Genomic DNA, 22,657 nt, shown 5'->3' with positions numbered 1-22,657 from the left:
CATTGTCTTGAAAGCATTTGCTTTTTGATTTAAGGTTTTTTTTATTCTAACAGTCTCTGTCTTCCTTTCTCTATGGTTTGTCTCTGTCTGCCTACAGTTTGTCTTCTGCCAGGTATGCTGTGAACCGTTCCATCTCTTTTGCCTCGGGGAATCCGAGCGCCCTCTCCAGGAGCAGTTTGAAAATTGGTGTTGTCGACGATGCAGATTCTGCCAAGCCTGTGGACGCCAGCACCAGAAAACTAAAGTAAGCCATTCAGAACAGTTCTGTTCATTTTAAAGCTGTGCACAAAAGAAGCTTAGTGCAGAGTGACAGTGTGAATCTTCACTAGAAAGAAGCTTGCTAGCCTTGCCAGCAGACAGCACTTAATCAGCTTCTTGGATTCCTGCCATGATTGTATTATTGAAGTCAAGACCTGTGTAAAATGTGCATGGTGTGAGCCTTGTTTGTTTTGTCACTTTAGAATTCTGTATAAACATATTTGGTCTTTGCAACACAATCCAAAGCCTGTTGGATTGTTTTGACCTGTTGGCGTATGTTAATACGTCGTATAGATTTGGTGGTTATTGGTCACGAAAAACCAGGGAGCAGATGATCTAAATGCTAAGAAAATGGTTTTCTTGCAACTAGAAAAAATATAGTTTTATCCGTGACTAAAGAAGTGTCCCAGCTGCAGCAGCAGGTCTCTGTTCATTCTCTGGTTCCACAATAGGACATGGCATTGAGAGCCTGAAATCTCAGCTCCTAGTGAGGCTAGTGGAATTTCAGACTGATGCTGATACATCATATATCACACAAGCCGTCTTCTCTCCTGCCTTTGCTGGTGCATTGCTGCGTTTCTTGGCACATTACCGTCATCTGTAGATCAGTGGAATAGTTTGAAACAGAGATGTACATCACATCACCTGCATGCAGATGCACCTCCAACAAACAAGCTGCAGACCGGTGTTTAAAACAAAATTCTGCACCATAGCACTACTAGTGGTCAAAACCTCCTCAGTGTGCCTTTAATGCGCCTTTAACATTAACAGTGTTTCATTGGCAGACAAATAAGAGAGAGGAACATTGACAGAACAGTTGCTAACTTGTCCATGGCTTTTAATTTTTAGTGTTCTTGTGTGGTTTGGTTTGCAAATGGAGATAAAATGTGTGTTATAAAGCTACTCACATTGACTCACAACCAAAAGAAAAACTTGCAGTTGCCACTTCAGTGACTGTCTCCAAACCCTGCCAAGCGCAGCTCTATACAGCTCACAGTATCGCTGTATCATAATGCTTTTGATAATGATGTTCATCCACCCACGAAGCCTGCTGTGAATTTTCCCCTCGATAAACTGGGGGAGCACTGTAGTTAAATCTGTGCATAAAATCGTAAATGCATTGATGAAAACACTGTGATGAGGCATCTTTCATTCATTCATCTGGAACAACACTGAGAGGCTAAGGTGAATACTACCACTACAGCTGACATATTTCTATCTAATTTGCTGAACAGAACTGTGTTGTTTGTCGGCCATCAAAAGCTAAATGTTGCCTCGTTTGGTATTTTAATGATCTAATCTCGCTTTTGGCCTCTGTTGCTGTAGCAGCAGCTGCTAGAGTGCGATAAGTGCCGTAACAGCTATCACCCGGAGTGCCTGGGTCCCAACCACCCTACCAGACCCACCAAGAAGAAGAGAGTCTGGGTATGGAAGCACACAACTCTTCCTTTAGACTCCTCTCCACCCTCTCACCCCTCTTTATGTAACTGTAACACTTTCGCCAGTGCCTGAACAAACTTTAGCATTATGCTCACACATTTTTTCTCTGACCTCTCCTTTTGTTCACACCTTTGTCCTGCTTCTCACGATTGTACTACTTACATTCCTGGGACCCCCTCGCAGGCTGTGTCTATGAAAACATTTTACTCACTTTCACACCATTCCTACTCTTCACACAACTGCTTGCGAGTTTCTGCCGTGTAGTCACCACCTTGTTTTATGTTTTATTTCTTTTCAGGTTTGCACCAAGTGTGTGCGCTGTAAGAGTTGTGGAGCCACTAAACCTGGGAAGTCCTGGGATGCCAAGTGGTCACATGACTTCTCCATGTGTCATGACTGTGCCAAACTCTTTGCTAAAGGTAAGTGACAAGCATGTGGAGCCCAAAGTGCTGTTCACTGTTAAGGAGTCAGTGGTGTGTGGTGTTCTTTGTGATGTTAAAGACGTGGTGTATTTTGAAGACTCACTGTACCTGTTACCATGTTTTTTCTCAGGAAACTTCTGCCCACTTTGTGATAAGTGCTATGATGATGATGACTACGACAGCAAGATGATGGAGTGTGGCCGTTGCAACCACTGGGTTCACGCCAAGTGTGAGAATCTGACAGGTCAGTAGGCCCTCCAAAAAGCCAGGTAGAAGATCATATTAAAGCACAAGGGTACTGCATGTTCTTCACAAGTGGAACACTGTATTTAGCATTTATCCAGCAGCACTTGTTGCGTTTGTCTTGTCAGTTGTCAGTGTCTGTGCAGCTTACTGACAGGCGTGCCCTGTGAGTTCTGTCATGTTGATGAGAGGCTGAAAGACGATAAACCTAATAATGGGAGCAATAATGACCTGTCATCTCTCGCCTGTCATCCAGATGAAATGTACGAGCTGCTATCAAAGCTGCCAGAGAGCGTTGCCTACACGTGTACCAAATGTACCGAACGCCATCCAGCCGAGTGGAGGACGGCGCTGGAAAGGGAGCTTCAGGGCTGCGTTCGCCACGTCCTCACTGCACTGCTCAACTCACGCACATCCTCACACCTGTTACGCTACAGACAGGTTAGATACACGCGCTGCTGCTTCTTCTGCGGTTTCAGTACAAGTGGCTGTGACTCTTTGCCAGACGTAGAGTGGAAACGTGATTATCGTTAAAGTTTGAAATTATAGTATGATTTGATTTTCATTCATTCTTAGTGGTGCTGTACCTTATCTCATTGTGGTGCTGCACTCATGAATACGAACCTCAGCTTAACTCAGTCTGTAACTCTTTGGTTTTGAGCAGGCGGTGAAGCCTCCAGAGCTGAATCCAGAGACAGAGGAGAGTCTTCCATCCCGGCGTTCCCCGGAGGGCCCAGATCCTCCAGTTCTGACAGAAGTCACCCCAACACCTCCCAGTGACTCCCCTCCAGACCTGGAGTCCATTGAGAAAAAGATGGATCAAGGCCGCTACAAGTCTGTGGTGAGAATATTGTCTTTCAGGCAGCGTCTCTTGTTTTTACTGAAAAGGAGTTAATGTGTTTTTATTTTACTGTACTTTTGTCAGAGGATGAAAAGGATCAATATCAAGCTAACCATGGGTAACATTTTCTGAACATGAGAGAGTCTGCTGAACGATTTGATGCAGGGCCTGAATAGTGAGGGTTGACTCAGATGCCATCAGAAGCCGCCGCAAAGCCGTCTGCATAGAAAAGGATAATTTGTTATCGAGTTCCATGTTGTGTGTGTGTGTCCTCGTCTCTTGAATCCATGGTCAGGCCTGTGCTGTGTAATGGTAAATCAACATAGACAGCTATTATAATGACCTTTCCACTAATGTTCATCAACATGTCACTGTTTTAACAATTACTTTGCATGTGTGTGTCCGTTCATCATTTCTTTCCCAGCTGGAGTTCAGTGATGACATTGTTCGAATCATTCAGACGGCCATCAACAGTGATGGCGGCCAGCCTGAGAGCAGGAAAGCCAACAGCATGGTCAAGTCTTTCTTCATTCGGGTAAGAACCTCAAATCTGCTCTCTGCATCAGATTTAGATCAGATGTATTGGTTCTCAGCACCACCAGTTGTACACATTGGGGTCATATTAGGCAGTTTATCTGTTGTTTATCAACTTATGTGATGCCACATTCTTTTCAGACACATACAGATTTACACACAAGCTCACAGATACATATTTTCTTCATCCTCTGATCGGGATTCCCATGTAGCAGGCACACAGTTGGTTAAGTGTCTTGGTCAGTGCATGGTGACATCACGCTAGAGCCCCTCTGTTGAGCTGCAGTATCAGTAACCACCATCTTGACCCAAATGCAGGTCTGTGTAAGTGCTTTAAAAGGCTGATGTGCAAACTTCATCGAATTTTTTCTGTTTCAGCAAATGGATCGAATCTTCCCCTGGTTCAAAGTGAAAGAGTCCAGGTTCTGGGAAAGGCAAAATGTCTCTGCCAAGTGAGTGTCTATCGGTCCCGAGTCAGTATGAGAGGTTGTACTGATTACATAGTGTTCAGTGTACAGTATCCAACTGTTCTGAGTAACTCATTACAGTTATGTAAGCCATCATTTTTCTTTAAAAGCTTGTTCTAGATGACTTTTGCAGCACTATGATGTAATTATTTGAAAATGTTTTTGAAAATTAAGTAGATTTATGTACTTACTGCAGCAGTTTTGTTTTAATTTGAAAGGTTTGAAAGTACAGCCATAAAATCATGCCAAAGTACTGGACAAGAAGTTGAAGTGAAAGCTCAAACTAATATGGACAAAGTCTGAGAGTTAAGCAATGCCACCTAGCAGGCAGCGCACACAGTCTTAATAGTGTTGTAAAGTGTGTGATGTGCCATTATTTTTTAAACTTGTAGTGCGAGTTGTGTTTGCAATTACAGAGGATAGAAATTCCAAATCTAATACTCTTGTAATGTGACCCTGTCCAAAGAGCTTGGAAAAGAACTGCAGTTTTTAAGAACTGAAGGCCTATAATAATTGAAATGTGGAGTACAATGTGTTTTTTCTGGGAGAAACTGTAACATCATCTAAAGTGTCTGGGCTGACCATACCAGCAACCTCTGAGTAAAATTAGTGCAAGTAACAGTCAAGGGGCCAGATCAGGATTTCATATGATAGTCACGTTATATAACTTCAGCGGTTAAGTTGTGCGATGTTCAGTTTTTGGGAATCACAACTAAAAGGTTTTCTCGGCCATGACAGCAACCACCAAAACAGAGTCTTTTAACAACTTCAGTAATGAGTGACTGAGTGGACTAGATCAGTGAAGTGGTTTTCTTTCAACATGTCTTATCTCCGGAAAATGACTGTGATCGAAAGTCCCAGTCAGGATTTAAAGCTGCAGTAATGAAATTGATTCCACAGTTTCATTTAATGAGCCCACTGGACAGCTTAGTGGTGAATGTTAGAGGATAATAGATGATTGGAGACCAGTACGCACTGCAGAATATCACTGATTGATGTGATTATGAGCAAATAGTCAGCATCTCTATGTTTGTGTGTTATCTTTATTGAGTGAAAAATAAAAGATCAATGAAACCAAGTCCCCTTATCTGTAGTTAGTTCAGCTTGCCTAACCGTGTGAGCAGTTACAGCAGGTATTGATTAGGGCACATGCCTTTACATCAGCAAGGAATAATAGGGATGCAGGATGCATGTGTTGTCAGCTGACACCAATAATTAATAATTACCTGCTTCTCTTGGCTTCTTGTATCTTAAAAGAAGTTCTCTTTAAGTTAATGAAAGCAATTTGTCTGTGTTCTATTGGCTCTATATCAGCTGTGATTCGTAATAATAATATTGTGATGGTACATAATAATATAAATTTCCCAGTGTCAGTCGAAAATGTATTGGCCCGATATATGTCTTGCGTCCTTAATTGATAATGAAATGATTATCATATTCAATCATGCTGCTGTGAACAGAGATGACCGACTTGTCATTTGACATTATTTGAAGGAACAGCTTGAAGCTTATAGACACTTTTGTTTCTCAGCCTTTCACTTGAAATAAAATGCTGTGGTTTTACTGCTGAGCATATTGGAAGGCGCACTCATGCACACTCCCTCACTCATTCACTAACTCCCTCACTTTTATTTAGCTCTCAGCTTTCCCCGACCATTTATTCTGCCTATCCTTCAGGCATTGTGGGAGGCTAACCGTTAACAGTGTCGCATTTCACTTGAAGGCTCTTTGATAGATGTTTGTGGTCAAATTGTGGTTTACTTGTCAGTTTGGTCTGTTGCGATATGTATCAGTGCTTCAGTCCAGGAAACCAGTGATCCATTCAGTGGATCCTGTGGCCATCATTGGTTCAATGCCTGTGTAATGCCTGTGCTGGCATATTAAATATGAGACTTTACATCACCCCAGTTACTCAGCCTTGCTTGACTTGGCAAAACTTAACTTGGCAAAGCTCCTTGGATGTGATTATTTATTACTGGTGTCACTGCTCACATACTGCTGAGAGGAATTTTCGTATCTTCTTTGGAAGAAATGTTGAGATGCTCATAGCAGTGCATATAATCTGTACGGTGGTGTTAAGGGATTAAACACCCTCTCTCATACTTCTTTAAAAAGCAACATCACACAGTCTTTTTGAGGAAAACAGCATATTTATATTGATTAAGACATTTTTGAGGTTATAATTTGTGCATCACCTCGAGTCTGTCATGAAAATCTGAATGTCACATGTATGCTTACTAGAGCCTTTTGAATATGTTATCATAGAGCAGGTGGCCCAGTGGCATTTGCCTTGTAAGTTTAGTTCAGTAAGACTATACAAAAGCATTACTCTAAACTCGTTACAACTTATTGTGCAAAACAGGTGACATTCCTTTACTTCAAAATCCCACCTCATTGAGATTAATAATCATAGTCTTTATTTGGGGAAAACCCCACTCCAAGCCACCGAAGGTGGTGGTGCATAACACCGTGAGTGTGTGTTTATGAGTCTTGTTTTGATGTAAAAATAATCCCAATCACACATACTGAAACCGGAATTATGTTTTTAGAGTCTTTTTCCGGTCCTTTGGCTTCACTGAAAATGTATACCCACATAATTACGCATGTTGTTTTTTTGAAGTTCTCTCTGGATTGCTCTGTTATGTACACCAGGGCTTTGGCAATCAAGCAATCACAACTTCTAATTTTACCCGATCATTTTTAGTACCAATATGCTATCAGTTAAAGCGCCTGTCTCTGTGTTCCGTTGTTCTCCAGCAGTGGGCTCCTCCCAAATGCCGTGCTGCCTCCATCTCTGGACCATAACTACGCCCAGTGGCAGGAGAGGCAGGAGCTTTCCCGCGCTGAGCACCCCCACCTTATGAAAAAGATCATCCCAGCTCCACGTCCCAAGACCCCTGGTGAACCAGATTCTCCAGCCTCCCCTCCTCCTCTCCCTCCATCTCTACCCCCACCACCCCCTCTCCTACCTGGTAAGCAAATATATACAGTCATACCTAAATGCAGCTGTTTTTGCCCATTGTGTCACTTTGTTTGATGGTGTCTTTTTTTCAGATCGTGAAGACAGCCCAGAGCTCCCTCCCCCGCCAGGCGTTAGTGATAACAGGCAATGTGTTCTGTGTCTGAAGTATGGAGATGAAAACACTAATGTGAGTCAGTAATCTGCTTGGACTCCCTTTCACGCACATAAGAATGTCTTTGTGTCATTTGTAACATGCCTGTTTGTTTTCAGGAGGGAGGCAGGCTGTTGTACATCGGTCAGAATGAGTGGACCCATGTGAACTGCGCCCTGTGGTCTGCCGAGGTGTTCGAAGATGATGACGGCTCTCTGAAGAATGTTCACATGGCTGTTCTCAGGGGAAAACAGCTGGTAAGACACTTTGTCCATCAAAAGTTCCCACTCTGTTTTCAGTGTGCATTAGAGGGACAGAAATTTACGGCCTGTTGTGCTTTGTATTCAGCGCTGTGAGAAGTGTCAAAAGCCAGGGGCCACAGTTGGCTGCTGCCTCACCTCTTGCACCAGTAACTACCACTTCATGTGCGCCCGCCAGTGCCACTGCGTCTTCCTAGAGGACAAGAAAGTCTACTGTCCAAAGCACAGGGACCTCATCAAGGGAGAAGTAAGAAAATGTCGTTATTTTCTATAATGAAAAGCTCATTAATACATTTAGACAGCAGCCATCTTAAAACTTAGACAATCAGTAAATCTTGTGTATGTCTTTCTTACAGATGAACCAGCTAAGAACTGATTTCATGCTTTTTGTCTTCAATGTTCCTATGTTTTTGTATTTTTTTCTCTAGGTGGTGTCTGGGTTTGAGGTGACCCGCAGGATCCTGGTGGACCTGGAGGGCATAAGTCTCAGGAGGAAGTGGCTGGCAGGACTGGAGCCTGAAAATGTCCACATGATGATAGGTAGGTCAATTGCTAGTGAATGTTGGTGGATCAACGTCCGTTTCTGAGTGTTTCTTGAATGCTAATTTAACTCCATCACTGCAGGCTCCATGACCATTGATTGTTTGGGGATACTGACTGAACTCTCAGACTGCAAACGCAAACTCTTCCCTGTAGGATACCAGTAAGTTTGTTTTTTTCTTTTCTTCATTTATCTGAAAGACTTCTCTTGCTATTTTAAGTAGCACCATTACCGTTCTCTCTTCAACAAAAGTACAGCTAACTGCTGGAGGAAAGTTAATTGAGTCAAACTAAATAAATTCTCTGCTCTCCAGGTGTTCAAGGGTGTACTGGAGTACTTTAGATGCTCGAAAGCGCTGTGTCTATACCTGTAGGATCCTAGTCTGTCACCCTCCAGTGGTGGAGTCTGACCTAAAAAACATGATGGCCCCTGAGGAGAATCGCACGATAGCACACAGCCCATCTCCCATAACAGGTAACGTACGGACTACGGTGACTTTAAGTTCAGGTTTCAGTGTGTTACAGTATGTGCCATATTTCAGACTATTGTGTGTAAAACTGAACTGTTTTCGTGTCAATTTCTCCTTTTGTTTTTTAATATCTAGACTTTCCTGATCCATTTGAATCCCCAAGGCGTTCTGACACCCTTTCCCCTGCCAATACCCCCAAGCTCAGGGTTTACACTCGGAACCGACACCCCAGCTACCCCCCCTGTCAGCGCTCACTCGGCCCCAGGCCCATTCCCACTCCAGGTACAAATATACATTCCTTTTTTGAATTCAACATTTTTTGACGGAATTTGGTTTATTTTGACATTTCTGTGTAGAAATTCATCTCCACTGTTTTCAGTCTGGTCTCCTTTTCAATTTCCATTTATTTTGTGTTGTAGGAGGTGCTTCTCAGCCCCAAAGCCATGAGATTGTGACAGTAGGAGACTCCCTGGTGAACCCCAGCATGCGCAATATTGACTCACGTCGCCACAGCTCTCCTTGTCTCTCTCCTCCTCCCCACCAGCTGAACAGACAGAGAGGTGTGACCTCCCCACCTCAGATTTTGTCACGACCCCTTACCTCACCCCCTCCCCTCATCCCTTCCCCTGCCAGAGACCCAGAAAAGGCCAAACACCTCAGCAAAGACTCAGCAAAAAGTCCAATCCAGAGAGATGATGAGAGAGGTAGACTGTTCTCCACAGACAGAAACAGACAGCAAGCATCCAGAGACCAAGGGTTGAGAGATACAGACAAGGGGAGAGTGTCAAGTCAAGACCAAGCTTCCAAGGATTCTGACAAGACTAGATCATCCAGAGAACTTGGACAAAAAGACTCAGACAAGACTGAGACACCAGCCAAAGAGCCTGAAAAGAGGAGACCATTGAGTAAAGACTCAGGTCTGAAAGAATCTGAGAGGGGAAGACCTCTCAGTCGAGATCCGTTAAGAGATTCGGAAAAGGGGAGACAAGTGAACAGAGACTCTGAGAAGGGGAGACAGACAAGCAGAGAGTCAAGCAATAGAGAAACAGATAAGAGTAAATCATCCTCTAGAGATCCCAGTTATAAGGATATGGAAAAAGCACGGTCACTCAGTAGAGATGCAGGGCTACGGGACTCTGAAAAGCATAGACAATATAGCAGGGAAACAGGAAAAGACTCAGGCCAAGGTAAAGACAGACTGTCGAGCAGAGACTCTGACAAGGGTAGACCTCCCTCTAGAGATTCCAATTATAGAAGCACAGAGAAAAACAAAGACTCTGGCTCAGGGAAAGAGAGTAACCCTGGAAGTCAGTCCAAACAGGCTGGAGGTGAGAGTAAGAACCCCAGACTGGCACCTGCAGGCTCAGGCCAGTCCTCCCCTCCTGTGGGCACTGCTGTTCTCACAGGTCAGCAGAGAGGTGGCAGTACCAAGCAGATGGACAAGCTAGGGAAGCATGGAAGCAAAGACCATGATGTTTCTGTGAGTTTATTGCCTCGTCACCGGTCCACCCCCACCTCGAACATCACCCAGTCTAAGGACAAGGCCAGCTCAGGGAAGGAGAGTAGTAGTGGCACTGGAAACTTAATGCCAGCTTCACTCCATAAGGACTCTGTTATTGGGAAATCTGGTTCCCCACAGTCTTCATTTCATAAGTCCAATGCACGGAAGTCAAATGATTACTCATCAGGTCCAGCCACAGCAGCAGCCATGAAGCCTCTGTGGCCATCAAGGACACCAGCAGAAGATGACATTGTCAAGCGAGGGTCCACGCATCTGGCCTCCCCAGCTGCAGCCTCAGCTGCCAAAGACAAACACCCCAAAGTTAAGATGGCAGGCAGCAGAGAGGTGTCCAAAGACCGTGAAAGAGAAAAGAGTCTCCAAAACAACAACAACAGCAGCAACAAGATTCCCCTTCTTAACAATAATACGAAAGCTGCTGGCAGCTCAAACACACATGCTACTAACCCCACCTCTCACAACAGCAGCAATAGCAAAGCTCCAGTGCTTGGAAACAGCACCAAAGCCCATGGGAAGGCTCAGGGGGAGAAGCTTGAGAACCAGGCAGGGGACAGATCATCCTCAAAGAGCAGAGAAAATTACTCTTGTCCTGAGAGGAAGAACAGCTCCAGTTTGGACAACTTACAGCAGCTGCAGCAGGGTGGTTTAGCTCCAGACAAAGGAGTGAAGACCTCTTCCCAGTCTCACACCAAACCAACAACTAACCAGCTGCCATTGTCTTCTAGAGAGAAAAAGAGATCAGTTAAACCCCCAACTGTAACTCCTCTAAAGACTGATATCAAGACTGATCCGAATGGGACCAGCACTGTTGGTGGTATTTCTTCCTCCTGTCCCACGACTGCTACCTCCACTGTCTCTCCTGCTGGCCAGGGGACCCGTCGTTGTGCCCGCTCCGCTCTCTTCTCCTCACCCTCTGCCAGCAGCAGTGACAGCTCTGAATCTGATACCCAGACTCAGACAGAGGAAGATGATTTGTGCAAGGATCACTCACGCAGTGAGCTCCGAGACCACCGCAGCCTCCTCACGCAAGGCACTGAGGATGAGGGCGATGGCCCAGAAGATGACAACGACAGAGGTATGGATGATAAACACCACGAGGATGACAGTGACGGATCAGGGTCGGCCAAGAGGCGCTACCCTCGACGCAGTGCCCGTGCGCGCTCCAACATGTTTTTTGGCCTCACACCTTTCTATGGAGTTCGCTCATATGGTGAGGAGGACCTGCCCTTCTACGGCAGCGGGGATGGAGCCGGGACCGTGGTTAAGAGGAGAACTGGTGGCCGCAAGAAGTCAGCTGAGGGGCAGGTGGATGGAGCAGATGATATGAGCACCTCCTCTTCATCAGGGGACAGTGGAGAGGATGAAGACAGCGGAATGAAACAAAGGGGTAAAGACCCTTACTACTACAACTTCACCAGAACAATAATAAACCCAGGTGAGGGACTGCCGTCTATAGAAGGGATAGACCAGTGTCTGGGAAGGGGATCCCAGCTTCAACGCTTTCTAAAAGACGAGGAACAGCAACAACAGAGGGCTCAAGGAAAAGCTGAGGAGGACATGCTGAGTGCCTTGTAAGTACACACTATTATTTAATTTGCTGAAATAATTGTCTAAAATATATTTGTGATTGTTTTCCATTGTCTCTAATAATCCGACATATTGTCTTTGCTTTGTTTAACAGGACTTTAGGTAAGCAGCGCATTGGCCAGCTCGATGGCGTCGATGATGGCTCAGAGAGTGATACCAGCATCTGCACCACCAGCACCACAACCACTACAGCCACCTCCTCTTCCACCCCGCATAAGAGCACTCCCAAGAGAAGGGGCAGAGAGAGGCACACAGAGAAACCTGACTCGCATGACTCAAGCAAGGAGGCTGACAACAGTGCTGGAGCAGTGAGCGGCAACACGCGAGAAGGCAGAAAGAACCAGAAAGAAAACTGTCTTCCTTTAGGAGGCGGGGTCAAGTCCCAGCCACAGAGTCAGGGTCAGGATCCTCTCGAGGCCCAGCTTTCCCTCGGCACAGACCTGCTTAAATCAGATTCTGACAACAACAACAGTGATGACTGTGGTAACATTTTGCCATCAGACATCATGGAGTTTGTCCTCAACACACCTTCCATGTCAATGCAGGCTCTGGGTCAGCAATCTGAGCCATCCTCCTCAGAGCTGCTCCTGGATGAGGGCTATGTGGATGTCAACCGGCGTAAAGACATTCTGTTTGATGACTTTTCCCAGCCGCTGCCCAGTGCAGAGAGTGGAGGTGTAGTGGAGACCAGTGTGAATAGCTCCATATCTGTAGAGGAGCCATATCTTCCTCTGGAACTGCCTTCTGACCTCTCTGTCCTGACCACACGCAGCCCTACTGTCAGCACAAGTCAGAACCACACTGCTGGGAGTCTTATCTCTGATACCTCAGACCGCACTATGCTGGCCTTGACCTCTGACCCAGAGGCAATCAGTGGAGACAAGAGTGGAGACAAGAAGAGGGCAGGGCCAGGTGTGTCACCATCAGAGAATCAGCACGATACTGCAACTTTGGCAAACAGGGACACACAGGTCACAGAGGGTCACATGACTCCTGAGCAGTTTATTCCCAGTCCTGCCATTGGCCAGGTGGTTGAACCTCCAGGTAACCAGGATGTTCCCCGGAGTTCTGGTACCCCTGGTTTGCCAAGTTCTCCCTCCTTGCCTCAGAAGTACCTCCCGGCATCAGCTGCAGCTGCAAGCAGTCCCAGTCCAGTTCCTGGCCCAGGTCCATCTCAGGCTCAGGTTTCCAGCCCAGCAGTCATCAAACCAGGCCCTGACAAGCTCATCGTGGTCAATCAGCAGTTCCAGCCTCTCTACGTTCTTCAGACCGTTCCTAATGGTGTCACCCAGAAAATTAGTGCCACAGGAGTGATGGACACTAGCTCTCAAGCAGTACTCAGCTCTATGACACTTACCACAGGGTTAAATACTGGTTTATCCACAGCCCAGCCGATATTTCCTGCTGGTGGCAAAGTCCTGGGCACCATGCCTCACCCTTCCCAGATTCACACCTTTACAGGAGCCACACAGACAGGCTTCCAGACGGGAATCCCCAGCACCACCTCAGGTCTTCTCATTGGGTTGCCCTCTCAGCCCCACGACCAGTCCCAGATCCTGGTCTCAGAGGCTGGTCGACCACATGAGCTGGGTCCCAGTGTTGCCATAGTGTCCAGTCCCTCCTCCCTGACTTCTTCCCCAACTGTACTCGCCTCTGCTCACGGCAAAAAGAGGCCTATATCTCGTCTTCAGCCTAGAAAAAGCAAAAAGTTGGCCCGCTCCCGTAGTCAGCCTACTCTGGCCCCATCTGAAGTGGGCCCTCCCAACATGACCCTCATCAACTTGTCTTCCCCTCAGATTACTGCTAGCATCCCTGGCCAGCCTGGTGGTCTGGTTGAGTTAAGCACCCTCTCCACGTCTCAGCGCAAGGTCCCAAATATTATCAAGAGACCAAAATCAGGTGGGGTTATGTACTTGGATCACACTGCTCTCCTTCAGCAGAGGATTCCTGGTCCTGCCCAACCTGGTATCCTGGGTCACGATTCCTCTACTCACCTTCTACCCTGCACAGTATCTGGTCTCAACCCCAGTCAGTCTGTGTTGAATGTTGTGTCTGTGCCCCCTAGTGGTGCTACTGGCCTTCTTGCACCAGGATCAGTTTCCCTCTCCACCCCTGTACTCAGCTCTGCTGAGATCACAGGACCAATTAGCAACCTCTTGTTTAAAGCCAGTCCTCATGGCTTGGGTCTGTCAGATCAACCAATGGTTCTTCAGTCAGCAGGAGCTCCTCTGATGTCTCAGCTCAGCTCCTCAGTGCAAACATCTATAGCTAGCAGCATCTGCGTCCTGCCCTCCCAACAGACTATAAGCATGGCCGTCAACCAGCAAGGAGAGACAGAAGGCAATAATGTCCACTTACAGCATCAGTCTCAACCTGTTAACAGAGCCCAGACAATGGACTCCAGTCAAAACACCACTGTTCCTTTAGCGCCCGGCCCAGCCAACCCTCTAAGCCCTGCCAAAGGACGTGTTGTTGGACTGTTCACCCAAACCTCCGCACACTCCCAGAGCAGCAGAACAACTCCCATTTCTAGATCATCAGACCAGAGGCTGCCTAACTCCACCACAGCAGTTGTAGTTTCAGGATCAGAAAAAGGCAAACAGAAAACAAAGAGGAGCAGGCAGAGCACAGACTTAGCCAGCGGCAAGAAGCTCAAGACCTCTCAGCCAGAGGAGCATCACAGCAACCCTGCAGGACACCCTCACTCAAACCCAAGGTGAGACAGTTATTATTTTGGATGCTTGATACGTTATCAGTATTGTGTTTTCGGTTTAATCCCTTCTACATGAATACATATCCTAATAACTAATTCAGTTCAGTTGTGTTATGCATAATGAATCCAACATTCAGAATAATAAGAACGAGTCTTGTGAGCGTACGCTGTATTCTGTAGATGCTTCCCCATAATAAACAGATTATCAGTACAGAAGTAAAGATTGGCTGAGATATAGAGAAATAAAATATCTCACCTTGACTGAATCTTTGACTACCAATTGTTCACAAAAGTACTTTGCATAAATATATTCCTGCTTTGATCCTCTCCCATCTTCTTTGCAAGCAGTTCCAAAGAGCTGAGCTCCCCTGAACCCATGGACACAGGCAAGACCACAGACAAGGCAACCAACAAGAGGTATGGAGTCATCCATGCTGGGTGTCCATTTTCATACTGACCATATGAAAGAGTTCTAATGCTTGCCTCAAATCTTTTCCAGTGTGCTTGGGAAAAAGAAGACATCTCAAGGTCCCGTTGTACCAGGGAAAGTATTGGGGAAGGACAAACCAGCTGCAGCTGGGGGAGCAGGATCTCTTCCGGTGGCTTCACCTCCCGACCAGGACGACAACAGCAGGGATATCGGCTTGGATAACAAACCCAAGAAGGGCATCATCTTTGAAATCTGCAGTGAGGACGGCTTCCACATCCGCTGTGAGAGTATCGAAGGTGTGAGAAAACAACCACATTTGTTACATTTTTGTTTTTGTTTCTGATATGCTACGCTGTACATACAAAATGCCTCAGACTTCCTGACTGCATTCAGTGTGCTTTGACAGAACTAATAAATCATTTACAACATGTAACATGGTTTTCATAGAAAGTTACTTGCCCCACTTTTCACATGTACAACCCATGTATTCACATATAGTTGATAAAAAAAAAATTGGATCATGTGCCGTTGATGTGTGTGAAACATTGAAGGTACAGTTTACATAAAATAGTGAGCTGTCCTGTCCTAACTGTCCTGTTACAGAGGCTTGGAAATCGCTGACTGATAAGGTGCAAGAAGCTCGCTCCAATGCTCGGCTCAAAGAGCTCTCTTTTGAAGGTGAGGCCTCATTCTGACTACATCTAAACAACAAAGAAGAATAGATACGTTGTTGTATTTTTAGAATGTGTTTCATGCCGTCAACTGTTGACTAATGTTTATCTTGACCTTTGGTTGGAAAATGCAAATGATTCATGGCGGACATGCTTCTTTGTTCCTCCCAGGAGTGAATGGATTGAGGATGCTGGGAGTCGTCCATGAGGCAGTGGTCTTCCTGCTGGAGCAGCTTTATGGTTCCAGACACTGTCGGAGCTACCGTTTCCGCTTCCACAAACCAGAGGAAACCGATGAACCTCCCATCAACCCCCACGGATCGGCTCGTGCAGAGATCAATCACAGGTTAGGGCGGGACCTACATACACACACATTCCGTGGGACCTTGTGTTGTGGAGTTTGTAAGAAGACTGTTCATCCATTACAGGGCCTAGATGCAGGGAAAGCTGGTTGTTAAGCCAGAGTATATTGTAGCAAACAGACATAAAATAAATGTTTTTGTGTATTTATCTGAAGTTGTAAAACTTTTTACACCAGATGAAGGTGTTATGCACTTGGTGATTAGTCAGGTGTGTGATGATAAGGCAGTTAACCAGAAAACTGACAACTGATTACAACTCACCACACTGTATGAACTCATTTTTATCATGCCTCTGTACTGGTAACAGCCCATAACAGGCGTTATGCTTTCGCATTGTCCCATTCTTGTGAACACGATATCTCAGGAACTGTTGAGGGTATTTATTCAAATTTGGCACAAACATCTTTGTTCTGGATCTCTGACTTTCATCTTCTATTTCTGCCTTCCAGGAGATCTGTATTTGACATGTTCAATTTCTTGGCATCAAAACACCGCCAGCCTCCTGAGTACAGACCTCAAGAAGAAGACGATGAGGAAGGGCAGCTCAGGACTGCCAGGTCAGTCACAGCGCACACATTATATATCTACAGTAAACACGTCATTGTGCTGCTGCAACACTTGCATGTCTTCCCTGTGGACCAATAAAGCATGGTCTTACCTTATTGTAACTGAGAAACCGGTGACCATAACATCACATTTTCGTGCTGTTGTTGCAGGCGTGCCTCCATGGAGCTACCACTGACAGTCAGATTCAAACAGCTCAAGGCCACCTCAAAGGAAACTGTTGGAGTCTACAGGTTAGACCATTGGTGCTTTAACTGTTAATCAATTGGACATCATTTAGGTTGCACAAGTTGCCAAAGACTTAGATGTGGACTCATTCAGTTAAAAGTTAAATCACTGGCATTGCTGTGCATCACAACAGGAACTAAAGGAAAGTATTGATAAACTTGAAGGTTTAAAAATGTGAATGGCCTTTATCCCTCCACAGGTCTCCCATTCATGGCAGAGGTCTGTTCTGCAAGAAAACCATTGATGCTGGGGAGATGGTCATTGAATACTCTGGGAATGTCATTCGGTCTGTGCTCACTGACAAACGGGAAAAATATTATGATGGAAAAGTGAGTTCTTGCAATAAACTTTAGGTTTAAATTTTTTTAGATCAACTTTCCTTAAAAACCACTGAGAGCATCTGACATACAACCTCTGTCTTTTCTTTCCTCAAAGGGGATTGGCTGCTACATGTTTCGCATTGATGACTACGAGGTGGTCGATGCCACGGTGCACGGCAACGCTGCCCGCTTCATCAACCACTCCTGCGAGCCCAACTGCTACTCGCGAGTCATCACCGTGGACAGCCAGAAGCACATCGTCATCTTTGCTTCTCGGCGCATCTACAGTGGCGAGGAGCTCACCTATGACTACAAGTTCCCTATTGAGGACGCCAGCAACAAGCTGCCCTGCAACTGCGGTACAAAGAAGTGTCGCAAGTTCCTCAACTGATAATGAAACATTTTAAAGAGGACTGCGAGTCTGCCGCTCCGAGGATGCCCCTGCCAGGGGTTTGGCGTGGCACTGGATTTATGCTAATTTTCTGGGTCCGGTCCACGTAGGATCACAGCTGCCAACAAGGCACGAGCTCTGTGAGTGTTTCTGCCGCTGGTGTTGGCACAGCGCAGCAGAGGCAGCTGCCGTGGGTCGTACTGTAAATACAGGAAGGCCATTTTGGAGGAGGGGCCATTTGTAGAAATTCCAACATATTGTGCCTCCTTTTGTCTCATTTACATTTGGCACGGGAAGTTTCACCTTCACAGGTGAGAGATGAAATGGGTTGAGCCTTCACGACATTGCAATATTTAATTTACATTTGGATGATAAAGTTACCCCTTCATGATTTTTTACATTGGCCCATCCTCCTTAATTTTCTAGAAGTACGTTCTGGTCCACTAATGCTGAGATGTGAACATAGAAGAAAAAAAAAAATCAAAGAACTTGGTTCCATTTTACACCCAAGTGCAATTTGTTGAAGGGACTTGGACGAGTAATTTTACTAGAAAGAAAAATTAGAACCTTGTTAGAATTTCTTTTTTTTCTTTTTTTATCTCAGTGTCAGCTGTTATTGATGCACATCTCCCTGAATGTGCCCTGATGCCTTCAGAGTCATTGTGATTGAGTGGAACCTTCCCCCGACCACGCTTTTTTTTTTTCTTTTCTTTTTTTTTAAAGCTTGTAACACTGTAAATAGGAGCTGCTTGTGTAAAGCAGCCTGATAAGAGCTGCGCAGGTGGAACACTAGGGGGAGCAGTGGCCACAGAGAGAGTAAGAGAGAGAGAAGAGAGACGAGGGGGGGCAGAAATGTCGATAAGTTTGAAAACACAGGTATTTTTTGGACGTTTGTGAAAAGGATGATATCTGGGGTTGATCCCATCTGTTGTACTTAAATTGACTTTTAGTCTGACAGCTCGGTAGCTATGTAGTCATGTTATTGATGGGATTCATTGTCTGGCCTGAGAGAGCGAGGCAGCTAGAGATTCTGGTGGACTGACAGCCAAGGGACTGGAGAACCCTACTGATGTGCTTTAGTAGACATATTTATAATTGATTTTTGGAGCTGTGATCCAGAAACAGCCATGGATCTCACAGAAACACACAGACAGACGTGTCACAAGTTTGTGCATGCTGTTGTTGTTGTTGTTGTCACGCTTTTGGTAATTCTATAAAGTCGAACTTTTGAGTCGCGATCCAAATTACAGCAGCAAAGAGAACCAAACATCACGCCCTCGAATTGAATTTTCACACAGCTTGTTTTCTTCTCGGCCTGTTGTGATAACCAGTACTATGGAAAATGTTTTTTATTTGTATTAAGTCTTTTGAAGTCTTGTCTGTTATCTGTCTTTTTATTATGGACAGGGAAATATCATGCTCGCTTTTAAAAAACAAATGTAAATAATGTATATTTTTCTACAAAAAAAAGACTTAAAAAGCACTCACTAGTGAATAGCACTTAATGATGGTATTTATATTTTTAAAAAATCGTATTTATTTTATTGCCATTTTTGTAGGAAATAGAGGTTTACAAACACTAATGCTTGGTCTCTATGTTTTGTATTCCGCTGCCTTTTCAAAGTTGTTTTTTTTGTTGTAATTTTTTTTTTTTTCTTTTTTGATTTGTAGCCTGAATGTTTTCTTTGATTCCAAAGACTGACACTGGTCTGTGGCTTGGTCCCCGTTTAGTTCAGTCCACCAGTAGCTCTTTTATCTATCCCAGGCCATTTGGTCAGAGCTGACGGTTTTTTTCATTGTTCCAGCTCTAGCTGGCAGCGTGGCGGTCATGTGAACTATTATTATGCACTTGAGAGAGTTTAGATTGTTGATCCATAGCAGATATCTCCTCTCTCCAGCCTTATCTCCACACCACATCACGCCGAGAATCAAGTCAGGTCGTATCACAGTGATTCGGTTTTTCTTGTCACGAATCGATCATGAGTCAACAGGCGTTTTCAGCCGATTGGCACATGCGTAAAATCCAGCAAGAGTCCCATCACTTTAAACTGTTCGTCCCTCTGCAGACTTGGTCGATAATAAAGAGGTGCCTTTATGTTAATGCTCCCAACAGCATCCATCGTTCCTCTGTTGAGCCAGTCCATTTATTTAAATCAACACGTCATCCTGGTGACCCCTCACCAGCATTTGGAAATCCTTTTTTTTTTTTTCTTTTTTCGTTCAGTCTCCTTGTGGTTTGCCTTAGTTGTAAATGAGCATGCCTCTTCTCTCTTACAAGCCTTCATGTCCTGGATCGAATATTTAATCAGACTGTTTAGACTGACTGGTTCCACAATTATTTTACTTTTGTCCCTTTTAATTTATTGTTGTCCGTTCATGCTGACTTCGTTGTCACCTAAAGGCCGTTAGCAGTTACTCCTGCGCTGCTCCTTGTAGTTGTGAACTGAAACAAAAACATGACCCACACATGGTTTGCACTTTAGCTGTGACACAGGCACTGAATAGACATAGGGAAACTCAGCTCTTTCTCCAGACAGACAGTGCAGCTCCACTGCTGAAACCACAAGCACAGATAGTCTCTGAGAATGCTCTGAGTTTGTGTATCAGGCCCTGATGGAAAAACGGAGTTTGCTCGACGTGGATTGGTCGCGATGACCCCTGAAGGTGGTGTTTGAGGCTCTAGCAAAGTGCACTTGATTCTTTTTCTGCAACAAAGTGAAGGCAGGGACCACGCCAGCAGCCCGTTCCTTCCTGAGGGTGCAGTATGTACAAGCCTTGGCTTTGCTTTTCCATTTTGGAAAACCCCCGACTGACAGGTCAGCCTCGCGGTTGTACAGCTGCACCTACATTGGGCTCGCTGGGTTCTGCTGCTAAGGTCAACAATGAATGTATATTCCTCCTTCACAGCATCATCAGACTTGTGATGACACTTTGTCAGCGGCATTTGTTTTCAGTTCTCGTGTCAACACCCCTGGTCGATGTGGAAGACGCGTAGATGTGACCTCAAACAGCAGCAGCAGTTTCAGCACTGGGAATAATACTAAAGTGTGAACAGCAGTTGGTATTTCTGTCTGTAGGACAACCGGTTCTAACTGGGTTAGCTCAACACTTCACGCTAGCATCGGTGATAACTCGTTCACTGATGCCAAGGGCTCTGTCTACGACTCACTTCTCGAGATCCACTATTGGTCAGTGAACAATAACTCATTTATTTCACTGTTTAACAGCGTGTATACAATTAGGAAATGGTCTCTGTCGTTTGTTTGGACTTCATTTTACCGCGCCACACCAGTGGCCCTTCTCCGTCACTCTCTGTAATTATAGTATAAATACATAACAATATTATACGGAAACATGCATAGTAATTTCTTGTACTTTAGTATCTATACAATATATGGAATGGACAGACAAACTTAGTTACAGTAGCAAAACAGCAGATTTATAATGGTTAATAGCAATGTTTCAATGTACTCTATAATGGTTTTGTGTTACAGTACTATCAGATGAAACTAACGTGCATCATTCTTTTGTATATTGATATCCAGTTCCAGTTTTGCTGTGCCTGTGAGTGTTCTTTCGTCAGCAAGGAGCGCTGCAGTTTTTCTTTTCGTTTTCTTTCTGGACAGGAACGGTTTTTATGTGATGAGAAATGTAACTGTATTAATGTGGTTGTGAACTTCTTGAGGTCATCCATTTCTCTTGTTTCTTTTTTTTTTCCGGTTGTTGTAGTGAATGTTTTCCCGTTTTTTTTTTGTTTTTTTTTTTTTCCCTTCGTATGTTTTTAACAGGGACTTTTTAGACGGCTTACTTGATGTGGTATAAATTAAGAGTTTGGTTTGTGGAGACTGACCAGGAGTTTTTAAGATCCCACCAAAATGGCATTTTTTTATTTTTTTTTTTTCATTTTGGAAACCTCTCATGTCTCTGTGATCACCTCTCTCTCTGAAGCTTTGGTTGTACTTATCATGTACTGTTTTTATAGAAAGTCATAATGCTGATGTTGAAAACCTTTAATTTATTTATTTTGTGCAACATCCACCCTGAATTGTTCTTTGACAAGTCAAGGTTCGGGAGAGGTCGGACAGTGTGTAACATGTATTTGTAATTTTCTAATTGTTTCTTGTGTATAGAAGTTATCAGCCTATGATGGGATGTGGTGTCACAGAGGGAGGGGGCGGTGGGACGTGCAAAAAAAAAAAAAGAGGGATCATGGATCACGAACAGGCTCGTTTCTTATGCCTTGAATTTACCTTTGTCTTATCAATACTCCTCCTGCTCTCTGTAATAACGGTATCCATGAGCTCAACAGTCATATTTTCTCCCGTTTAACAGTGTTCGTTCAATACACATCAACGAAATGAAGGAAAACCACCACAGTGAAAATGAACCGCAAACTACTTGGTTGAATGTATAATTAGGAAACAAAGTTGTACATAAGTGTAAAAAGAAAAGTTTCTAATCATGTTTATTTTCTATGCACTTTTTTATTTAAGTGATAGTTTAAATAATAAACATGTCTCCTTTACTCTTTTTTGTCTCTTGCCTCACTCACTGTTTGACTGGACACCTGCTGGATTTATATAAGCTTGTCGTCACTTAAAGGAACATACGCGCCAGTGCTTTACAGGGATATTTAATAGCTCTACTGGGGGAGTTGATCACATGACTTTGATCAGCAGATGCTTTTAAGTGCTTTTAGGAAAAGTGCACCTTTATCTGCTGATTAAGATGGAGTGATATGATCAAAAGCTCCAGAACAGCAACTTAAAAGACCTTGTGGTGACGGTGAATGAACCTTGAACCTCACCATATAATTTTAACTTTTTTTTTTTTTCTTTTACCACAGCAATCGTTTTGTAAAATAAGTTGTTAAGTTTTAATGTATTAAGTTTATGACTGTGAGTTTTGGAAGGAAGGAAGGAAGGAAGCTAATAAATACAGACTATAAAAATTTTTTAATTGTTTAAATTGGAATAAAACAATAAAATAGAGCAAAGTATAAAAAGTCCTAAAGGCAGAAATAAAAAGGAAAATTCAATTATGTTTAGTGTCTGTGTTTGTGTGACGCTTTATATTAAATGTCATTGTAAACTCATTTAGTAAATGTGCATCGAAATTTAGAGTCAGGGAACATTAATCAGTTGTTTTAAAGCTCAAAACTTCAAAAAGCTTTTTTCCACACCGAGACCAGATGTGGAAATAGTGCATCATTACAGTACGGTCTTCTTTTTTTTCAAGAAGCACAACGCCTGTGTTCACAGCTCTGTGAGGTCCAGACAGTCTT

The 22,657-nt window shown here is 44.3% G+C and overlaps 1 protein-coding gene across 6 annotated transcripts in view; it reads left to right on the top strand.

Moving 5' to 3' along the window:
- The window catches only part of kmt2a (lysine (K)-specific methyltransferase 2A), a 38,137-nt gene extending 16,240 nt beyond the window's left edge, over positions 1 to 21,897 (top strand). For 3 of the 6 annotated variants that reach the window (XM_076736066.1, XM_076736068.1, XM_076736063.1), the window contains 26 exons: positions 98 to 244; positions 1,585 to 1,683; positions 1,997 to 2,117; positions 2,251 to 2,364; positions 2,620 to 2,804; positions 3,028 to 3,204; positions 3,629 to 3,739; positions 4,117 to 4,190; positions 6,963 to 7,177; positions 7,260 to 7,354; positions 7,438 to 7,575; positions 7,667 to 7,825; positions 8,007 to 8,118; positions 8,203 to 8,281; positions 8,433 to 8,593; positions 8,724 to 8,870; positions 9,008 to 11,678; positions 11,789 to 14,410; positions 14,756 to 14,824; positions 14,907 to 15,133; positions 15,441 to 15,515; positions 15,680 to 15,854; positions 16,320 to 16,427; positions 16,587 to 16,667; positions 16,862 to 16,991; positions 17,098 to 21,897. In XM_076736066.1, coding sequence (XP_076592181.1) covers positions 98 to 244; positions 1,585 to 1,683; positions 1,997 to 2,117; positions 2,251 to 2,364; positions 2,620 to 2,804; positions 3,028 to 3,204; positions 3,629 to 3,739; positions 4,117 to 4,190; positions 6,963 to 7,177; positions 7,260 to 7,354; positions 7,438 to 7,575; positions 7,667 to 7,825; positions 8,007 to 8,118; positions 8,203 to 8,281; positions 8,433 to 8,593; positions 8,724 to 8,870; positions 9,008 to 11,678; positions 11,789 to 14,410; positions 14,756 to 14,824; positions 14,907 to 15,133; positions 15,441 to 15,515; positions 15,680 to 15,854; positions 16,320 to 16,427; positions 16,587 to 16,667; positions 16,862 to 16,991; positions 17,098 to 17,373 — 8,568 coding nt within the window. In that variant the 3' untranslated portion in view covers positions 17,374 to 21,897. The remainder of the gene's footprint in view (positions 1 to 97; positions 245 to 1,584; positions 1,684 to 1,996; positions 2,118 to 2,250; positions 2,365 to 2,619; positions 2,805 to 3,027; positions 3,205 to 3,628; positions 3,740 to 4,116; positions 4,191 to 6,962; positions 7,178 to 7,259; positions 7,355 to 7,437; positions 7,576 to 7,666; positions 7,826 to 8,006; positions 8,119 to 8,202; positions 8,282 to 8,432; positions 8,594 to 8,723; positions 8,871 to 9,007; positions 11,679 to 11,788; positions 14,411 to 14,755; positions 14,825 to 14,906; positions 15,134 to 15,440; positions 15,516 to 15,679; positions 15,855 to 16,319; positions 16,428 to 16,586; positions 16,668 to 16,861; positions 16,992 to 17,097) is intronic. The other 3 variants (XM_076736069.1, XM_076736065.1, XM_076736067.1) reach the window with 2 other exon arrangements.
- The last annotated feature ends 760 nt before the right edge of the window (positions 21,898 to 22,657 follow it).

The sequence above is a fragment of the Chaetodon auriga genome, chromosome 7 (assembly GCF_051107435.1).
Source record: "Chaetodon auriga isolate fChaAug3 chromosome 7, fChaAug3.hap1, whole genome shotgun sequence".
In the NCBI taxonomy this organism is placed as follows: domain Eukaryota; kingdom Metazoa; phylum Chordata; class Actinopteri; order Chaetodontiformes; family Chaetodontidae; genus Chaetodon; species Chaetodon auriga.
This window is presented reverse-complemented; position numbering and strand designations above follow the sequence as displayed.